A 21221-nucleotide genomic window follows, 5' to 3' on the forward strand; every position below is an offset into this window, starting at 1 on the left:
CGGGAGGGGCCGGCGGCCGGGGGCGGCGGCGGTCGAGGACTCTTGGCGCCCCCTGCGCAGCGGCGGATGCTATTGTCTGCTCCGCTCCTCGCCTGTCTCCTCGCCCGGGCTTGGGCAGTGATGGAGTGTGTGGCCCCGGAGCGGCACCAGAGACGGCCGGACCCGAGGAACGCTGGCCCCGAGCCCGCTCCGCGGCTGAGCCCATTGTTTTTAGTACCAATATCGAGGAATTGTGATGCCCTGTGATTTGCGGCAAAATCAGAGCATTGGTTCTTACTTAACACGAAGGAAAGAATACTTGTGCCTTGCAACCGGGTTTCGTCCCATGTTAGCACATCATTTATTTTAAGGAGAATACATTGTTGTTAACGTCCTGCAAAGTGTTAGGGTGGATACTGGACCCTTTTACATACAGCCTTGAGCCTGTACTCTTTTCGAAAGCAAACTCCCACCCCTTCTGGTCACCAAGATCTAGGAAGACGGGGTCCATTCTTTTCCAAGTTCTGCTTGCGGATTTGCATTAATTGTTGTCCAGTTGATGCTTCACTAGCTGTCGCCTTCGAATGCCGCTATCTTCAGGACTTACTGAGGCACTTTGATATTATCTAACAATGTCGGTATATTTTGTGCCCCTGAAGCATTTTAAGTGGGGTAATAAGCCCGTTTTAACTTTAATAAAGTTAAATTGCCACATCATAAATTTCCAGATACCTTGTTATCTTTTGGGGTAATTACAAAAAGCGACAGAAATTTCTTATCGAAATTTGGGACCCATTTTATTCTACATTGGTTGTGTAAATTTCCCCTCCCGATGTTCAAATTCAAGATGGTGTGGTGAATATTGAGAATCAGGTTTGACTCTTTGCAGTAATGCTGTTAGAGGAACTTACAATGGTTAAAAGAAAGGATAACATCTATCTGACTTCTACCTTTAGATAACCTTTATAGAAACAATACTTACCTGTTTGCAGTTGAGATGACCAACTGAATTACAAGAAACCTTAAAAATTAAGCATACATACTAACAACACATTTGCAGATTCCAAATAAACACATACAAATTAGTTTAAGTATAAAATACACCAGAATTCAGTATCCACTCCATCTGTAGATGTTGTTTTTTATTGTTTTAAATGAAGTATTTTGTGTATAACTCTTATTTTGGCCTTTTTAACATTTGTATTCTCTTTCATAATATTTCTTAATTGTGTGCATATTTATGTTAGAATTTAAAAATAAGATGAAAACACACTTTTATTAAGAAAACATGTATTTATGGTGTCCTTTTTGGTTAATATTTTATATCATTCTGTTTTGCTTCAAATACACTAGCAATAACTGAGGATAGCATTCTGAGTGAAAAGCAGTCTGTCTACAAGTAATTCAGCCTGGAACTAGAATGGCCTCAGGATGAAAAATACTAGGTCTTCTGTTTCTTTCAAGCGTACCTAAACCAATTGATGCCTACAATTCTCTTTTGATGCATATAGAGAGAATGGAATCTATAACACAGGTAGAAAATAGCTTATTAAATTGTGGGAGTTATCTTTATTTTTCTTCAAAAATTTCACTCCAATTTATTACTTGTCCCGCTTCCCCCCAACTTATGTGGAACAGGGTGGAATGGGAAGATTTGCATCTAGTAAGAAGATCTGTCCAAAATGATTTCCTATTTTAACTGGTATAAAAATATTGATGATTAATAATCATTTCAGTTAAATGGCTCACCTCCCCAAAGCTTTTCTGTGAAACATATAACCTTAATCTTAACTTTATTGATTCCAAGTATTGCATGTAATCTTGATTTTATTTATCTTTACAGATGCAGTTTATGTTGCTTTTTAGTCGACAGGGAAAGCTTCGACTGCAAAAATGGTATGTCCCACTATCAGACAAAGAGAAGAAAAAGATCACAAGAGAACTTGTTCAAACCGTTTTAGCACGGAAACCTAAAATGTGCAGCTTCCTTGAGTGGCGAGATCTGAAGATTGTTTACAAAAGGTATAGTTTTTATTTATCAGAAAAAGGTGAAATGGCAGAATCAAATGTTTAGTCATTTAGAAAACTGCAGACTTTTGAGCGATGACATTTATAAATAATGATTAGTAACAATTTAGATGAAATAACTTTAAGATAAAGCTTTATGTTTATAAAATGACTGGTGTTTTGATTGATTACAACAGGCCGAAATGATAAAGGGAGGGAAATCATTTGAAAATGAATTATATATTAAATGCATAAATGATTATTCATGCTTAATCATCTTTTTAGAAGTTACTAATGAATTCATTTAATTGCAGGGAAAATAGGGTCAGTATTTTAAATGTGTGAGTAATTCTCTGAATTTAGACAAGTACAGATAGAATCTAATCCTTTTCTTCAAAAATCTGTAATGACTAATATTTGACAGACCTTTTATATGACTTTTAGAATCTTACTTATAAATTCCTTGGGCACATATACTATTTCAATCATATAGATGTTTAACAACTTTGTGTATATACAGGATTTTTTGCGAATAGTGTTTATTAATTTGAAGTATCCTTGTTGCTGTGGTGGAGGTGTGATTAGATATGATTGATAATTTTGCTAAGAACAGATTTTTTAAAAATTGATATTATAAAATGACTCAGATAGGCTTTTAACAGATTTTTTTAAAAGTTATAATCTTTATTATCTGAACGTCTTTGAATACCTTAAAATAAGCTTTTCAAGATTGTTCTAGGAGGTTAAAACAAATACATTTTTTTCTTTCTTTTTTTTTTTTTTTGAGAGACAAGTTCTCGCCAAGTTGCCCGGGCTGATCTTGAACCCTCAGACTCAGGCAATCCACTGGCCTCGACCTCCCAGAGTGCTGGGATTACAGGCTGAGCTACTGAGCCCGGCCTACTTTTTTCTTTTACAAATTTTTTTTTTTTTTTTTTGAGTTGGAGTCTCACTCTGTCGCCCACACTGGAGTGCAGTGGCCGCTCCTGGCCACCGCAGCCTTGACCTGCTGGGCTCTGGCGATCCTTCCGCCTCAGCCTTCCAAGTAGCCAGAATTATAGGCATGCGCTACCACGCCCGGCTGATTTTTTGATTTATTGTAGAGATGAGGTCTCACCTGCCCAGGTGGGTTTCGAACCCACGGGCTCAGGCAATCCACTCACCTCAGCCTCCCAAAGGCGCGGGAGTACAGGCTGAGCCACCGAGCCCGGTTTACAAAATCTTTTTTGAAGGGACATTTACTTTGTTTCTACCCCATTTCTGTTCCCTATCACATTTCTGCATATAAAAAAAATTATCTTGTATAGGGATTATGCATTGAAGTAACAGTGTGGGATATGACGAGGCTTTCCTTTATTGCATTCCATGTATGGGGGAGATGGCTGGGGAAGAAATGGAGATGATAGGACAGAGAGAGTTTCTTAAATTTTGTAGACTTCTCTTCATTATAGATATAGAATATAGAATGAATTTAGCCATCAACGGGTGGTTTTTGTATCCAGTGTACTTGTTAAAAATCATAGCATTTGAGGGCTAGGAGGTATCTTGCAATAATATAGTCAAATGATTTTTTGTTTTTAAGCTTTTTGCTCCAGGGGTAGAACCTTAAATATAAAGAGTGGAAATGGAGTTGCTCTTGTGAAATCAGGACTGAGGATCCTGTACTCTTGCTCACTTTGCACAGGAAACAGTTCCTGAGTTTGAAAACAGCTGTTGTTGATCAAACTTTAATTTTATAAAAAAATGAGAATTTAGAAGTGACTTGCTGTGGGGTGGGGGGGATTGGCAGTTGAGGGAAACTGCTAGGGGAGGGAGGGGCATACCTCATCAACAAGGGTACCTGCATGATCAATGTTTGTATACCAAACCCTGAATTGTACCCCACATCTTTATAATAAAAAATAAATTAAAAAAAAGAAGTGACTTGCTCAAGGTCAAATGCTAGTTAGTGATTGACATGGGACTATAACTCAGATCTAAAGCTTGGAGGGAAGGGTTTTAAACAGGGCTGAGAAAAGATCAGATTTGCATTTTTAAAAAGATTGAAATAGGACAATGGGTGGGAATGGGAGGACCTGAGACTGGCACCTGCGGGATCAGTAGGAGACTGCATGATAATGAGGTCCTGAGCAGCAGATGCTGGAAAAGAGAGCTATTACTAAGGTAAGTTTGGTAAGACTTAGTCACTCCTAGAAATGGGAAGGGTGGCCAAGGAAAGGGAGGAGTGGGGTGATGCCCACATTCCTGGTTTGGCTGATGGGGTGAAAGGTGAGCTAGAGAATTCAACTCACTTGGGCAAATTTATTTGGGGATACCTGTGTAACTTTCAGGAAGAGAGGCCTGGTTTTCTGGTGTGGTGTGGTTGGCATAGGCATGGAAGCCTGGGGAAAAGAAGACAAAGTGTTAGATCACCAGCATTCAAGTGACAGGCAAAGGGAGTGAAGAAGGAACTTTAGAGTGAAATGAGAACCAAAGAGAGTAAGTATTGGGTCAGTAAAGTCAGGGGAGCGAGAGTTTTGAGAATAAGATTACCAGTGCCTAATGTCACATAAAGTTCAATGAAAGAGAGGAAAGAATCTGTAGGTTTTACAGTGGTCATTTCATAAAATGACCTTTGCCAGAACATTGTCAGTGAAATAGAGACAGGACTCAATGTAATGGGGAGAAATTTTGGAGAACTTTGCTATGAAGGACAGGAGAAATGGTAACCACCCATAGACATAGGAATGGGGGATAAGGTTTTAAAAAAAGGTGCGAGAGACTTCAGCTTATTTCTAGGTAGGAGAAGGAGTCCCCCGTGTGGAGGAGGAAAATAAGAGCAAGAGAATCAATCCCAGGAATGGACTGTTACAGCAAGAAAGGAAAGCACCAGTTGGCGTTCCTGCACTTACCACTCAGTCTTTCCGTGTTTGGAGCACTCCTTTTCTTGTAAAAGCGATCAAGGGTAATCTAACTTGATTCTGTTACTTAACATAAAGCCCCTTAAGTGGACTTAAAAAAAATAACAGCTTTATTGAGCTGTCATTCATATACAAAAGGTGGAATTTATAATGTTTTTCTATACACTCTCCACTGCTTCATACTGAAAACTTCATCTCCTGTATCACTTAAGGACATATTTTCTGTTAGTATAAACAGGTGATTTGTTTTCCTTACTCTAGATGGAAGAGAAGACCTTTTAAGCAAGAGAATTACTGCTTAGCTCCTGAGAAATTCTGAGCCAGAGCAAGTAATTTTTGTTGTCTTTGTTAAATTGTCTCATCCACATTCTTCATTCTGATGTAGTTGGCATACAAATTCTCCCTTTTGATGAGGGAGAGTAGAGGGATAAGGATAATATTAGCTGAAAAGACTAAAAATCTGGGACTTGAGTTCTGTTCCCTTTATGCCATTATCTAGTTTTGTGACTTTGAACAAGTCACTTTGGCTTTATTTGCTCATCTCTGAAATAAATGCTCTTGAAGATCCCTTGAAGACAGAACACTGTATGCTTTTTTGATTCCTATTTTGTGTAGCATTTTATGGAAGAGGCACTGGATTAATGTCTTAAAATTAACTTATAAGCACATACATCTCCAAATTACTAGCTTGAGAATTTGTCAAAGAGTACTTATTGATTTTCTTTACTAACAAAAGAATTTTTAATGACATACCAGTGGGTATTGCGAACAGTTTAGCTACATTCACCCACAGTCAGCTGATATTTAGCTGACTGCGGAGAAGTCATGTGTTTTGAATATAAGAATAGGCACTTTCAGATGTTCTCTGAGTGCCAGTAATTAGAGTAAGCCTTAATCCACTGTGTTAAAAATAACCAAACATACCTTTCTTCTTACTAGTCTATTATTAATTTTACTTCAGATTTAGACGAACAAATATGCACTAAGAGAACAAAATTAGTTCATTATTGAATTTTTAAAAACCATTTGGTCCTAAATATAGGGAGTACACTTCAGGTTCTCTTGGTAACCTTTTACTAAATCAGTATAATATTTTTTATTTCTTTCCCTCTTCAAGGTTCTTCAAATACCATTTTGAACATATTTTAATATTTTTACCAGGTGCAAGATTACTTTGATACAGTTGCTGGCTATAGTTTTTAAAATCAAACTTGGGCCCTGGAGTCATATTGCTATTCCTAGACAGGTTACTCATATCTGGGTCTCTTATAAATGCAAGTAATAACAGTGTCTCTCTGGTCGGGTTGTTACAAGCATTAGAATGGTAACATATGCGAAACCTTAGGTAACATTAGTACCTCATGTAGAGTGAGGACTCAGTGAATGGTACTTGTTATCATTATGCTTCTGTTTCTTCACTCCCTAAACTTTCTGGGAAGAGGTGCATTCTTAGCATCCTAATAGCTATCATCTATTCACCTACAACGAAGAATTCATTAATTTGATGGCTCTTTTTCCATTCTCAGTGGAATTAAATATTTCGATAGCATTTTTTTTTTTTTTTTTTAATATTACTAGTTGGGCTGAGGTGGAAGGATCGCCGGAGTCCAGCAGGTCGATGCTGGAGTGGGTGACCGTGAGTGTGCCACTGCACTCCAGCCTGGGTGACGGAGTGAGACTCTAACTCAAAAAAAAAAAAAAATTATATATATATTACTAGTTGGTTCTTAGACACATTGATCTTGATGATTTTTAAATTAGTGTTTCCAAATGATTCATGCAATTTAGGACCTTTGACTAGTGTTTACATGCTGTTAGTTTGTAAATAAAGAGGCAGTACTATGGTAAAGGAATGAGGATTGTGCAAGCATTAAATTGTTTAACAGTAGCATTGGGGAACTCTTGAAAATTAAGAATAAAAGGAATTTAATGGAATTACTTAGCGGTTTGTTCATATCAGCTAGTCATATCTGGGTTTTTTTGTTGTTGTTGGGGTCTCACTCCGTTGCCCAGGCTGGAGTGCAGTTGCATGCTCATGGCCACCCCAACATTGACCTGCTGGGCTCTGGCAATCCTTTCACTTCAGCCTTCCAAGTAGCCGGAACTACAGGTGCATGCTACCACACCCGGCTAATTTAGTTATTTATTTATTGTAGAGATGCCGTCTCGCCAAGTTGCCCAGGCTGGTTTCAAACCCGTAGGCTCAGGCAATCCACTCACCTCGGCCTCTCAAAGTGCTGGGATTACAGGCTGAGCCACCAAGCCCGGCTCATATCTGGTTTTTAATCTGCCATTTTTATGTCTGTCTCTTTAATCTTTAGTTTTCTTTTTTTTTTTTGAGTTGGAGTCTCACTCTGTCGCCCAGACTGGAGGGCATTGGCCGCTCCCGGCCACCGCAGCCTCGACCTGCTGGGCTCAGGCGATCCTGCCGCCTCAGCCTTCCGAGTAGCCGGAATTACAGGCATGCGCTACCACGCCTGGCTGATTTTTTGATATATTGTAGAGATGAGGTCTCGCCAAGTTGCCCAGGCGAGTCTCAAACCCGCGGGCTCAGGCAATCCACTCACCTCAGCCTCCCAAAGGCACGGGATTACAGGTTGAGCCACCAAGCCCGGCTTTTAGTTTTCTTAATTCAGGGAATCTTATGTATCATTTGTCAGTTTCCTCAAATTCAATATTCTACTTAGTCTCATGGGTTAGGAAGGATGAAGAGTTGGAATATCCTATTTCTTTTTAAATAGATAAACAAAACAGGATATGATGGGAAAGACAGGAAGCACTTTGTTAAAGTTGATGGCAATGCCCTGTTTTGTCCTCCATGATTATTCTCTTCATGATGATAAATGAACACATTCAAATGCCTCATCTTGATAATCCTGTAAGAGACCCACCATTTTAAATAACTTACCAAATGTGGAAGTCAGAGTGGACATGCAAAAAAGTCACGATATGTATGACAAGGGACTTAGTATGGTAGAGTGGAAAAAAGTCTGGAGTTCAGATTGAAAGGTCGGATTTCTTGTCCCAGCTACCACGAATAGGCCTTGTATTTTTGGGCCTCATTTTTTTGTTGTCGTTTTTGTCTTTTTTATTTGTAATCAAGGATGATCATACTTGCTGTTGAAAAGATCAAATAAGATGAAATGTTTTGAATAATGTATTAATAATGTTTTGTGAATACTACTTATTTTCATACCAAGGAGTAGGAATTCATAATCCCCAAACTGAGGTTTGTGTCCTTATGTATACAGTATTATTTTACATCTATGTTATGAGCAGTAGTTGTCCATTGTGTTTTCTAAAAATCATTTAAGTGCTCCTCAATGGAAATTACAGTCTCAACTGAGACTTGTTTAGAATGTCTTAGATTTTTATTTTCTTTTCAAAAGCCTTAAATACACTTAAACCATTTGAAAACGCTCTTTTAATCCTCTTCAGAGGATTTGTTATGCCTCTAAGTTGTTCATTAATAAGTTTGGCTTCCTTGGGTCAGACATAACCTGGTCCCATGTGCTAGAATCCAGATTTGGGGAAGATGAGCTTCCCAACCTTATTTCTTTTTCTAGGGTAAATAAACAACACTTAAGTTTAACAGTGTAGATATAGAACTTGGAAAAGTTGAAGACAGGTCTCAGTTTCTTTTATGTGACAGGAACATTCTGTTCTCCTTCAAATTTCTGTAATAACTTAGAGCTGTTGTTCTTGGGGTTTATTCCACAATCCTAGAAACTTCGTTCTTAAAAACAATTTATGCTGTTAGAAGGCAAGATAGTAGTTACCCTTAGAGGTTGGGGGTTGTGACTGGGAGAAGGCAGAAGAGGAGTTTCAGGGTTCAGTAGTATTTGGTTTCTTGATCCGGATGCTGGTCTGTAGATAGGTTCATTTTGAAAATTCACTAAGCTGGTACAACTTGAGGTCTTCTCTGTGTATATATTATACATACTCCAATAAAATGTCCTAAAATATTGACTTCACCTTGATAATATCTTCAGTAAGTCCTTCACTTGGAAGGTATTTTTTTCCCTGCTTACTTGTAGTTTGAATTAATCCACAATATATTTTGTTTTAATTTAGTAAACTTAAGAAAAACCTGGGTCAGCTATGTTTTAAAATGCCCATAAAAGGAACCCGAAAAGAAGAGCAAAATCATTTACTCTTTCTAGCTAGTATGGTTTTGTTTTTTTCTTTTTACTTGCCTGTGCTTCTCAAAGTTTCTCTTATATATTTATTACTTTTGTAGTCTAGAAGAAAAATGATTTGTACTATTGTGAAGGAAGAAATAAACTGTAAGCATGAGCTCTTTCACAGTAGGATATGAACATATATATAGAAAATATAATTGTAGGTAACTTTTTTTCCACATTTCTATTTATTACAGATATGCTAGTCTGTATTTTTGCTGTGCTATTGAGGATCAGGACAATGAACTAATTACCCTGGAAATAATTCATCGTTACGTGGAATTACTTGACAAGTATTTTGGCAGTGTGAGTAGTATTTTATTTTAGGAAATTGAATGTCATAGTATTTTTTAATCTTTTCTCTAATAGATGTATTCTTTGGTTGTCTCGGGGATTCTAACTACAGGAGAGGGCAGGAATGACTATTTCTTATCAGTGGGGCTAGTTAACTTCTAGAATTGCTGGCCTTACAGATCTAACTCGTTTAATTATGAGGGTGAGCATGAAGCTTAAAATAGTGAAATAGGGCCAGGCACGGTGACTAATGCCTATAATCCCAGCATTTAGGGAGGCAGAAGCAAGAGGATTGCCTGAGCCCAGGCTTTAAAGACCAGCCTGGGCAATGAGGCAAGACCTTGTCTCTACAATAAATCAAGAAAAATTAGCTAGGTGTGGTGTTAAGCCTGTAGGTCCAACTACTTGAAAGGCTGAGACAAAGGATCACCTGAGCCCAGCAGGTGGAGTCTGCAGTGGTTGTGAGTGTGCCTCTGCACTTCAGCCTGGGCGACAGAGTGAGACACTGACTCAAAAAAACAAAAAACAAACAAACAAAATAAATAGAAAGGAGTGGGCTGCAAACAATATTCTCGAAGTGCTTAGTATAGAATTTAGATTTGATTAGCAGTTTTTTGTTTTTGTTTTTGTTTTTGAGTTGGAGTCTCACTCTTTTGCCCAGACTGGAGTGCAATGGCACGCTCCCGGCCACTGAAGCCTTGACCTGCTGGGCTCCAGCTATCCTTTTGCTCAGCCTTCCAAGTAGCTGGAACTATAGACATGTGCTACCACGCCTGGCTAATTTTTGATTTCTTGTAGAGACGAGGTCTTGTCAAGTTGCCTGGGTGAGTCTCGAACCCACGGGCTCAGGCAATTCACTAGCCTCGGCCTCCCAAAGTGCTGGGATTATAGGCTGAGCCACTGAGCCTGGCCTGACTAGCAGTTCTAATCACATTACCCAAGAAATATGTGTTTAAAGATCAATTTTTATGAGTAGAAAATTATTAAGTTGCCCGCTTTGGGAACCTGTGGAGCCAGGTCTTATTTAGCTGGTAGGCATTATGTTTTCAAGTACTTGAGATTTGAAAATTAAGCTTACTTAAACCAGTGATGCTTTGTTAGCATGATTGCATTTTTAGAAAGAGTAAGACTGATTCATTCTGGTCAGATTTTATTCACTACCTGATACTGAATAAGCATCTTTTGCTTTCTTAAGTTTTAACAGGTTTTTTTGTTCTTTTCAGGTGTGTGAACTTGATATTATCTTTAATTTTGAGAAGGCTTATTTTATTTTGGATGAGTTTCTTTTGGGAGGGGAAGTTCAGGAAACATCTAAGAAAAATGTCCTTAAAGCAATTGAGCAGGCTGATCTGCTGCAGGAGGTAAGATACTTGTTCTCTTGATTAGGCACTAGCATGTTTTGCTCTTGCTGGGGAAGTTTCAGTCACCATTCTTACAGTTTCAGAAATTACTCTGAAGCATGCTTGGCATGTAGTGTCCATCCATGTGCAGTTTATTGATTGGAATACGTGTCAGTCACATCAACTCAGTTATCTCTGGATGGATGGTTCACTGGAGATGGTCTGCCAGTCAAGCCTCTTCCCGATGGCCCATTTTTGGACCCCAAAACACTGGAGTCTAAACCTTTAAAGGACAGACTGCTTTAAGAAGGGAAAAGATGATTGGCTGAAAGTAGCAGTAAGCCAAGAACTCTCCATCCATTGTTTTGAATTATTTAAGATAACCTCCTTTTTCCTAAGTGTGGATAATCAGGAGTTGACTGTGAGATTATGGCATTTTCATTCCAAATTGGTTCATATTTTCACCTTATGTCCATTAAGTGCAAATGTAGCCAAGAAAATGATAGTGTTTTCTAACTACACTTTTTGTGGAACCCTCTAGTTTTGTTTTAGCAAAACTAACTAAACAGTATCTGTACTTCTCTTTGCTCTTCTTAAATAACAAACCATGATCTGTAAAACTGCATTCTTGTCTGACCTCCATGTCTCCAGAGCCATAACTCCCTTTTTTTTCTAATCACCACAATCCTGGGTTAATTATGTATTTGATGCTGATGTACCTTCTATTTCTGAAGTTTAAAATTTCATAGATATGGCTAACATTTTCTAAAAACTTAATAATATCTTAGTTTAGATACCAAATAACTATGTGTTAGAGCTCATTGTGATTTTTATCATATAGAAAGTTTACAGCATGAGAAAGGGTCAATAAATATTTAAGAATGCAGTGTTTTCATTAAGGTGGTTAAGTGTGTGTGTACATATATGTAAAAGATCTTGAATATTTTTGACCCATTGGTTCATTTTCCAGAAGCACTGAAAGTATGATTTTGTATTTCCAGTTTATTTTAGCCCCTTCTTGTTTGTTACATGCTCATTTATTAGTTTGTTCTCTTTTTATTTTTCTTTTATTTTTGAGTTGAAGTCTTACTCTGTTGCCCAGGCTGGAGTGCAGTGGCATACTCACAGCCACCCCAGCATCAACCTTCGGGTTCTGGCGATCCTTCCGCCTCAGCCTTCCAAGTAGCTGGAACTGCAAGTGTACACTACCATGCCTGGCTAATTTTTTGATTTATTGTAGAGACGAGGTCTCGCCAACTTGCCCGGGCTGTTCTCTAACCCGTGGGCTCAGGCAGTCCACTCACTTCAGCCTCCCAAAGTGCTAGGATACAGGCTGAGCCACCAAGCCCGGCCTCTTTTTTTAGTTATTAATGGAGACTTTAAATCTAATTTTTTAGCATTTGTTATAGTAGAAATGTTAAATTTAAGGGAATGAAATAAGGGAAGAAGAGTAACTTATTTTCTCCATTTTAACTCTTAACTCTTGGCCTCTGAGAAAGAGGGAGGGGGAAGCTACTTGGATGGGGGAAGCAACTTGGGAATTCCTCTGCATCAGTTACCGAGTGTTTCAGTTTTGGGGATACTTGAAGTTGAGATGACATCATCTGGATATACAGCTATTAAATATGAGGTAATCCATTGTGCCTCTAATGATCTTGTAGTTATAAAAAGAATGGTTAAGGTGCCTGCAAAAGTGAGGTATTTGATTGGCAGCCCTGATGCCATCGCTGTTCAGTAGTAAAATTCGCACTGACCCTTATGTTCACAGTCTGCCATAGTGATTTACTAATTGGAAACATGTCATTTGGAGATTTTTAAAAAATATATCAGGTGTGCTGACTGCACACTTAGATTCTACTGTTGTAAAATTGGTTTTTAAAGTTAGCATCTCCTTATTTTGCTGTTCACTAATTAGATGTTTTTAAAAATTAGGTCAAAACCTGGATTAAGCATTGGGAATTTCTCCAGTTTGTCTCTTCTCTTGATCACTTTTACACTTTGTTATTAAGGATCTGTATTCTGTCAGAACCTGGTATAAAATCCAAGTTTTTCATCATTTTCTCATTAATTATATTAATTATATTAACTTTAAAGTGTGTTTAAAGTTACTGAAGTTCAGCTTTTAATTTTTTTTTTTTTCTTTTTTTTGAGTTGGAGTCTCACTCTGTCACCTAGACTGGAGTACAATGGCCACTCCCGGCCACCGCAGCCTCAACCTGCTGGGCTCCGGCGATCCTTCCGCCTCAGCCTTCCAAGTAGCCGGAATTACAGGCGCGCACTACCACACCCGGCTAATTTTTTGATTTTATTGTAGAGATGAGGTCTCGCCTGCCCAGGCGGGTCTCGAACCCGCGGGCTCAGGCAATCCACTCACCTCAGCCTCCCAAAGGCGCGGGATTACAGGCTGAGCCACTGAGCCCAGCTCAGCTTTTAATTTTAATGTTTTTCCTGGAGAGTAAGGTTTAGGGCACTAATATCTCCTTGTGCCTAGATTTTTAAATGCTACTGAGAAGTTGCTATAGACCTTATATTATAGTGATGCTAAGTTTACCTTATAGCATGTATTGATTATTGAATGTACGGGGGGATAAAAATATTACAAGTCCGTATTTATTTGTGTGTGTATATGTGCATATATATATTTCCAATGGGATTCCTTTATTTTATTATTATTATTTTTTGAGTTGGAGTCTCACTCTGTCGCCCAGACTGGAGTGCAGTGCCGCTCCCGGCCACCGCAGCCTCGACCTGCTGGGCTCCGGTGATCTTTCCACCTCAGGCTTCCAAGTAGCTGGAACTACAGGCGCGCACTACCACACCCGGCTGATTTTTGATTTATTGTAGAGATGAGGTCTTGCCAAGTTGCCCGGACGGGTCTCGAACCCACGGGCTCAGGCAATCCACTCACCTCAGCCTCCCAAGGCGCAGGATTACAGGCTGAGCCACCGAGCCTGGCTGGGATTCCTTTAATAGTTAATGTTGTTTCCCTTTTTCTTTTTCTTTCTTTCTTTTTTTTTTGAGTTGGAGTCTCACTCTGTCACCCAGACTGGAGTGCAGTGGCCGCTCCCGGCCACCGCAACCTCGCCTGCTGGGCTCCGGCGATCCTTCCGCCTGAGCCTTCCAAGTAGCTGGAATTACAGGCATGCGCTACCATGCCCGGCTGATTTTTTGATTTATTGTAGAGATGAGGTCTCGCTGCCCAGGCGGGTCTCGAACCCGCGGGCTCAGGCAATCCACTCACCTCAGCCTCCCAAAGGCGCGGGATTACAGGCTGAGCCACCGAGCCCGGCTGGGATTCCTTTAATAGTTAATGTTGTTTCCCTTTTTCTTTTTCTTTCTTTCTTTTTTTTTTTTTTTTTTTTTTGAGTAACAGTCTCACTCTGTTGCCCACACTGGAGTGCAGTGGGGTGATCACTGCCACCTCAGCCTCGACCTGCTGGGCTCAGGTGATCCTTCTGCCTCAGCCTTCCAAGTAGCTGGAACCATGCCATGCTATTTCTTGATTTACTGTAGAGACAATATCTTGCCAAGTTGCCCAAGTTGGTCTTAAACACCTGGGCTCAGGCAGACCTTTTTCCTCTGCCTCCCAAAGTGCTCGGATTACAGGCATTAACCACCATGCCTGGCTTGTTTCTTTTTTCAGAGTACTATTTTTATGTCTTTAATTGGGGGAAAGTAGGAATAGGGAAAGAAGCAGAGGATGACTTGTTTCATGTAAAATTTTTCTTACTCCTTCTCACCCTTGTTTAATAAAAATGGACTATTGTTAATTATAGTTCCTTGCCTTTAGAATTGAGCTGTGACCCTATTTCTCCTCTTTGACTACTTATACATTGCTTTATACACAAACCAAACTGAGTAGTACATTAAGGAATTATCTAGTGGTCAGGTTGAACTGTTTTTCTTAGCCATTCAGGTCTTGGAGTCTTGAGGAAACAGAAGGTCTATTCTGAATTTAGACTAAGTGAGAATTCATTGCAGGTTACGGCCTTTGTGAAGCCAAGCTCAAGTCTGTATGGGGCAGTAAGGCTTTGGGTTATTCTGTTCTCTTCATCAACAAACTCATAAGAAATATAGGGATGACATGGTGAATGTTTCCTAAAATAGAATTAATTGTATGTTGATACATAATACAGATTTACATATGTGGGACAGTATTTGAACATTATGTTCATAAACTAAAAGGTGGAATAAGATGAGCAAAAGCACTTCATAAACTGCTTAAAAAGTTTTTGTAGCCGGGCTTGGTGTCTTAGCCTGTTATCCTAGCGCTTTGGGAGGCGGAGGTGAGTGGATTGCCTGAGACCACGGGTTCGAGACCCGCCTGGGCAACTTGGCGAGCCCTCATCTCTACAATAAATCAAAAATTAGCCGGGTGTGGTAGCATGTGCCTGTAGTTCCAGCTACTTGGAAGGCTGAGGCAGAAGGATCGCCAGAGCCCAGCAGGTCAAGGCCGCGGTGGCCGGGAGTGGCCACTGCACTCCAGTGTGGGTGACAGAGTGAGACTCCAACTCAAAAAAAAAAAGGTTTTTTTCTGGATACTATGACAGCAAAAATAACTGAAGGTAACTAATGCTTATTGAGCACTTTGTATATGAGGCCCTGGGCTCAACAGTTTGCTTCAATCATCTTGTGCCAACCTTAGGACACTCTGGTGAAAGGTTTGGAAGTAGCCTTTTTTTTTTTTGAGTTGAAGTCTCACTCTGTCGCCCAGACTGGAGTGCAGTGGCATGCTACCGGCCACCACGGCCTCGACCTGCTGGGCTCCAATTATCCTTCTGCTCAGCCTTCCAAGTAGCTGGAACTACAGGTGCACGCTACCACACCCGGCTAATTTTTTGATTTATTGTAGAGATGAGGTCTCACCAAGTTGCCCAGGTGGATCTCGAACCCGCGGGCTCAGGCAATCCACTCACCTTGACCTCCCAAAGCGCGGGATTACAGGCTGAGCCACCGAGCCCGGCTGGAGGTAGCCTTTTTAACACATGATGGAGGGGGAACTCAGTGAGGTTCCAGTGACTGGTCTGAGGCCACCTGACTAGCAACTGGCAAAACCAAGATTCCAGACTCAGATCTGTTAGACTCCAGAGCTGTGTGAAATCTTAACCCCTGGGCTCTATTCCCCTATTCATGTGTGGTCTTGGTATCTTTTTTTTTTTTTTTTTTTGAGTTGGAGTCTCCATTTCCAGGCTGGAGTGCTGTAGCATGCTCACGACCACACCAACACTGACCTGCTGGGCTCCAATGATCCTTCTGCCTCAGCCTTCCAAGTAGCTGGAACTATAGGTGTGTGCTGCCACGCCTGGCTATTTTTAAAAATTTTATTTATCATAGAGACAAGGTCTTACTGTGTTGCCCAGGCTGGTCTCAAACTCACCATCTCAGGCAGTCCTCTCGCCTCAGTCCCTGAAGTGCTGGGATTACAGGCTTGTGCCACTTGCCCGGCCAGCATACATATTTTAAATGTTCTGTTTCAGATACCAGCTTCTATGTTTCTCAGTTGTGTAGTGAGAAATTCCTAATTCTCCCAGAGGTTCTTCTGTATGGAACAGAGTAGATTTCCTAAGATTGATGCCATCTTTGACTTCTTAGGCTGGGAGTTTTTATTGTCTAAATTACCAGTATTTAGCATTTTTTATTGGATATATAGATATAAATAATATTTTTCAACTTTTTATTAGATTGATCAAAAGACCTGGATTTATAATAGCTTTTTTGGTTTTACAGTTTGGGGTATAGCATTCACTTAGTCAAACCTCATGAAATGATTTTGCTTCTAAAATTATAAATATAACTGTGAAAGATCTAAATTCTGCCTTAGCTTTATAAAAGTCCTAATTAGTTGATTTTACTGTAACATTTCATGTATCATGATTTTTCTATTTAGTGTCAAGTCTTTTACTTGATTATTTCTAAGCACCAAAGATGTCTTTGTTGGCTTAAAGGTGTATACAAATCTCAAAGTGACTTTGATTTATTTCTTTTTAAATTTGTGAATTATACATTTCTATCCTTAATACTTATTTTCTTCAGAAAAATTTTCCTTTTTACCCAATTTCTATAAACATCACATAGTTTAGGTAGTCCTTCATTCTATAGGCAAACATGGAAGAGGGTCATTGGATAAATATTTTCTGTTTGCATATTACAGTCAGTAATAATAACATAATACAAATGTGTATTTGAATAATAATTGCTAAAATATCAGCAGACATTATGATTAAATAATAAGGATTTTAAAATTTTACTTGGTAAACAAGGGATCAGTTTTGACATTTCGAGATTGAACTTTGTTTCTTCCTTTTGGTGTTTGGTTGTATGAATACATAATTAGATTTGGGGGTAAAGCCCATCATTCAATTTTTAATGTTTGATTGTTGGAATTCAAAATGTGTTTTCTTAACATGCCCCAGTACTAAAGTTGATTCTTTAGTTATCAAAGTACAACATACTGAGATTATTAAATTGATATTCTTTGCAATACTTCGAATATTTTCCCCCTCCACCTATTTTAATATACTTTTTTGGTGGTAGGGTGGGGTTTGGTGATGCAGTTGGTTTTATTTAAACACACATATATAATGACAAAGGAATTTTTTTTTCTGTAAAGTTAGGCACTTACCAGTTTTTCTCTGCTCCTTAATTTTATAGAGCCAGAATGAAGAATGGGGAGGTTTGTCTGAGGATATCTTATGATAGAGAGCAGTCTAAGGCTTTAGTCCCTTTGACCCCCAACTTATTTATTGGTAACTACTAAATTTACCATTCTTGTGGCATGGATAAAATGGGGTGCTATGCAAAGACTGTTGCACGTGAGATGATTTCAAGTCCTTGCTTGACCCGTGAAGATTATATATATTTAAATACTGGGAATTGGGCTTTAACCCGCAGTGGTAGATGCATGATGGTGTTGATCAGCGCTTTGAGATGTCAGCCTTTCTTTTTTATACTAACAGCATCATTTTGAAGTTTGTGGTGGTTTTTTCTTTTGAGCTTTGTTTGCTGTTGGTATTGTTTCTCACTAAAGTAATCTGTGAAATGCAAAATAAGTGAGGTACCAAAAGCAAGCATTACACTCCTGAATTTGCTTCTACTTCAATATGATCCCCTTTATGAATAGATTTACTGGATTTGCAGTTATCTGTCTTGTCTAGAAAGTGATGCTCTACAGAGAATTAGTGCTGCTAAAGTTGATTTGTTTTAGTGCTGGGGGCTGCATGATATATCTTAGTACTATGCTGTATCTTTGTGAAAGTAATACATTTGTGGGACTGCATAAAAATGGAGAGGTAAGAATCTTAGGAGGAAAAGTGATTTCTTTTTAAAAATGAAGCTTTCGTAAGTGAATTATTTAAGTAAATATGTACTTTTTGAAGTATTTGATAAAATTCTGCCTTTTAATATGAAACTGGGTTTTTAAAAAGTCAGCTCTTGATATAATTAAGAATATATGGGCATGCTAGTCAAACTAAAAAATATCTTAAGTTGTTTTAAGAGCGTTAGAAGCTTTTGAATATATATAGTAATGTCATTTAGCAGCAAAAAGCACTTTGATATAAATCCTCTTAGGATTTATTTTAACTAGACAAACTCCTGTAATTCCTTTGTAATTACCACTGTTTATGTTAAAACCTTTAAGTCAAAACCTCTTTCTTTAAAATTGGGTTAAAAGGCTGTAGTCTTTTATGCCAGCATATTTTAGTTTTTTATAGGTTAACTTAACCAGGGTCTTCTAGAACAATGAGGTTTAGTTACATTAATGCTTGAAAGGAAAATACAGAAGGGCAGATACCAAAGATACAGAACACAGAACAAATCTTGCCTTTCACTTTACATTTAATAAGAATGAATTTGGCCAAGGTGAGTGGATTGACAGTGTCCTTGGTTCCTGGTTTTCAGGTTGTAATCATTTTGCTGTGTTTGTGTCTTTGAGCTTTTTTTTTTTGAATTGGAGTCTCACTCTGTCACCCAGACTGGAGTGCAGTGGCCGCTCCCGGCCACCGCAGCCTCGACCTGCTGGGGTCCAGCGATCCTTCCGCCTCAGCCTTCCAAGTAGCCGGAATTACAGGCATGCGCTACCACACCCGGCTGATTTTTTGATTTATTGTAGAGATGAGGTCTCGCTGCCCAGGCGGGTCTCGAACCCGCGGGCTCAGGCAATCCACTCACCTCAGCCTCCCAAAGGCGCGGGATTACAGGCTGAGCCACCGAGCCTGGCGATTTTTTTTTTTTTAATTAAAAAGTACTTTCTGAAAAATTTCAGGTTTGAGTTATTTTTCTTTTGTTTCCACTGTTGCCTTTTTTTTTTTTTGAGTTGGAGTCTCACTCTGTTGCCCAGACTGGAGTGCAGTGGCATACTCATAACCACTGCAGCCTTGACCTGCTGGATTCAGGCAATCCTTCTGCCTCAGCCTTCTAAGTAGCTGGGACTACAGGCACGTACCACCATGTCTGGCTAATTTTTTGATTTATTGTAGAGATGAGGGCTTGCCAATTTGCCCAGGTTGGTCTCGAACCCCTGAGCTCAGGCAATCCTTTTTCCTCAGCCTCCCAAAGTGCTGGGATTATAGACATGAGCCACCATGCCCAGCTGCCTTTTTTATAAAATAAAAATTCCCATGATAGAAAAATCAACTAACATGGGCAAGCACACTAGAATATAATCTTATCCACCAACCAGAGCCAATTAGATTAACTCAGTGGTTCTCATGGGATGTGGGTGGCACATTGTGCCCTCCTTTCCCCAGGAACACTGGTCAATGTCTGGACACATTTTTGGTTGCCATGGCTGGAGGTGCAATGCCACTGGCATCCAGTAGGTAAAGACCAGAGATGCTGCTGAATATATCCTACAGCGCACAGGACAGCCCCTCACAGAACAAGGAATTATCTGGTCTCAAATGTCAGTTGTGCCCAGGTTGAGAAACCCTAGTTTAATTTAACACCATACAATGAAGTTTCCATTTACACTTACTAACTGATACATCTTTTCAATATATGTAGTTCACTGTATAAATAACTGAAAATTGTTCAAAAATGGCAAAAGGGGAGGGGAAAAATCCCTAAAAATTGTGAAGGGACAAATGTGCGTAAGAACACATAAATAGCTATACAAATCTCTCTTATGATTTACCAAGATTGCCTTTACTTGATAATCAGTGACTGGGGAGATAATCTATGGTTGACTTTAGAACTTAACCTACAGCAAAGCTTGTGGGATGTCACTGTATAATTTAATTTCAACAACAGCCAAATCTGTTAACTTTTATTAGGGTGATTGTTTTTATGTGGAAACCAAATTGAGTATACCCTGTAAGCAATCAGAACACTTTTGAATTTTCTGCCAATTTCCCCATCCATCTTAGGGATTTGTTAATTTCTTAAAGGAGTAATAGTTTAAATGACCAGAATTTACATATATGAACTTTTCTTTTGCTGCACATATAGACGTTTTTTTTTTTGCTGTTGTTCTCTTGCACCCTATTAGTCTTAAAGATTTTACTTAGTAAACATATTTATAGTATTTAGAATTCTGTGTTTCCAAGAAATCTTTTTCTTGTTGTTTTTTGTTTTTTGTTTTTTTGTGTGTGTTGGAGTCTCACTCCTTTGCCCAGTCTGGAGTGCAATGTTATGTACGCGCCACCCCAGCATTGGCCTTCTGGGTTCCAGCGATTCTTCTGCCTCAGCCTTCCAAGTAGCCGAAACGACAGATGCACGCTACCACGCTTGGCTATTTTTATTTTATTGTAGAGATGAGGTCTCATCAAGTTGCCTGGGCTAGTCTTGAACCCTCAGGCTCAGACAATCCACTCACCTCGGCCTCCCTAAATGCTGGGATTATAGGCTGAGCCACCAAGCCCAGCCTTCCAAGAAATCCTTGATGTTTGAAAAACCTGATTTAAATTGGGGTGTTTCAAGACAAATACAATACAGTTACCCTAGAATATGCTTCGAATATTTCTTTGCAGTCTAGCCAGGTGCAATGGTACATACCTGTAATCCCAGGGAGGCTGAGGCAGATGGATCCCTTGAGCCTAGGATTTTGAGACCATCCCGGACAACATGGTGAAACCCTACCTCTTTTTAAAAAATTATATTTGTTAAGTTAATTACTCTGCTTATTTATTTATTTATTTATTTATTTATTTAATTAATTTATTTTTTGAGTTGGAGTCTCACTCTGTCGCCCAGACTGGAGGGCAGTGGCCGCTCCCGGCCACCGCAGCCTCGACCCGCTGGGTTCTGGTGATCCTTCCACCTCAGCCTTCTGAGTAGACGGAATTACAGGTGCGCGCTACCACACCTGGCTAATTTTTTGATTTATTGTAGAGATGAGGTCTCGCCTGCCAAGGCGGGTCTCGAACCCGTGGGCTCAGGCAATCCACTCACCTCAGCCTCCCAAAGGCGCGGGATTACAGCCTGAGCCACCGAGCCCGGCTTGCTTTTTTATTTTAAAAGCATAATTAGGTGAGGTATGGTGGCTCAAGTCTGTAATTTCAACATTTTGGGAGGCTGAGGCA

General features: G+C 39.5%; 1 protein-coding gene across 1 annotated transcript in view; it reads left to right on the forward strand.

Moving 5' to 3' along the window:
- Positions 1-537: 537 nt before the first annotated feature.
- AP1S2 (adaptor related protein complex 1 sigma 2 subunit) overlaps positions 538-21221 on the forward strand; it is a 32278-nt gene continuing 11594 nt past the window's right edge. The window contains exons 1-4 of the mRNA XM_008050164.2: positions 538-651; positions 1823-2001; positions 9265-9373; positions 10585-10722. Of these exons, the coding sequence (XP_008048355.1) occupies positions 1823-2001; positions 9265-9373; positions 10585-10722 (426 nt within the window). The 5' untranslated portion in view covers positions 538-651. The remainder of the gene's footprint in view (positions 652-1822; positions 2002-9264; positions 9374-10584; positions 10723-21221) is intronic.

This window comes from Carlito syrichta, unplaced genomic scaffold (genome assembly GCF_000164805.1).
Source record: "Carlito syrichta isolate Samal-C Ts95f unplaced genomic scaffold, Tarsius_syrichta-2.0.1 Scaffold143122, whole genome shotgun sequence".
Classification (NCBI taxonomy): Eukaryota; Metazoa; Chordata; class Mammalia; order Primates; family Tarsiidae; genus Carlito; species Carlito syrichta.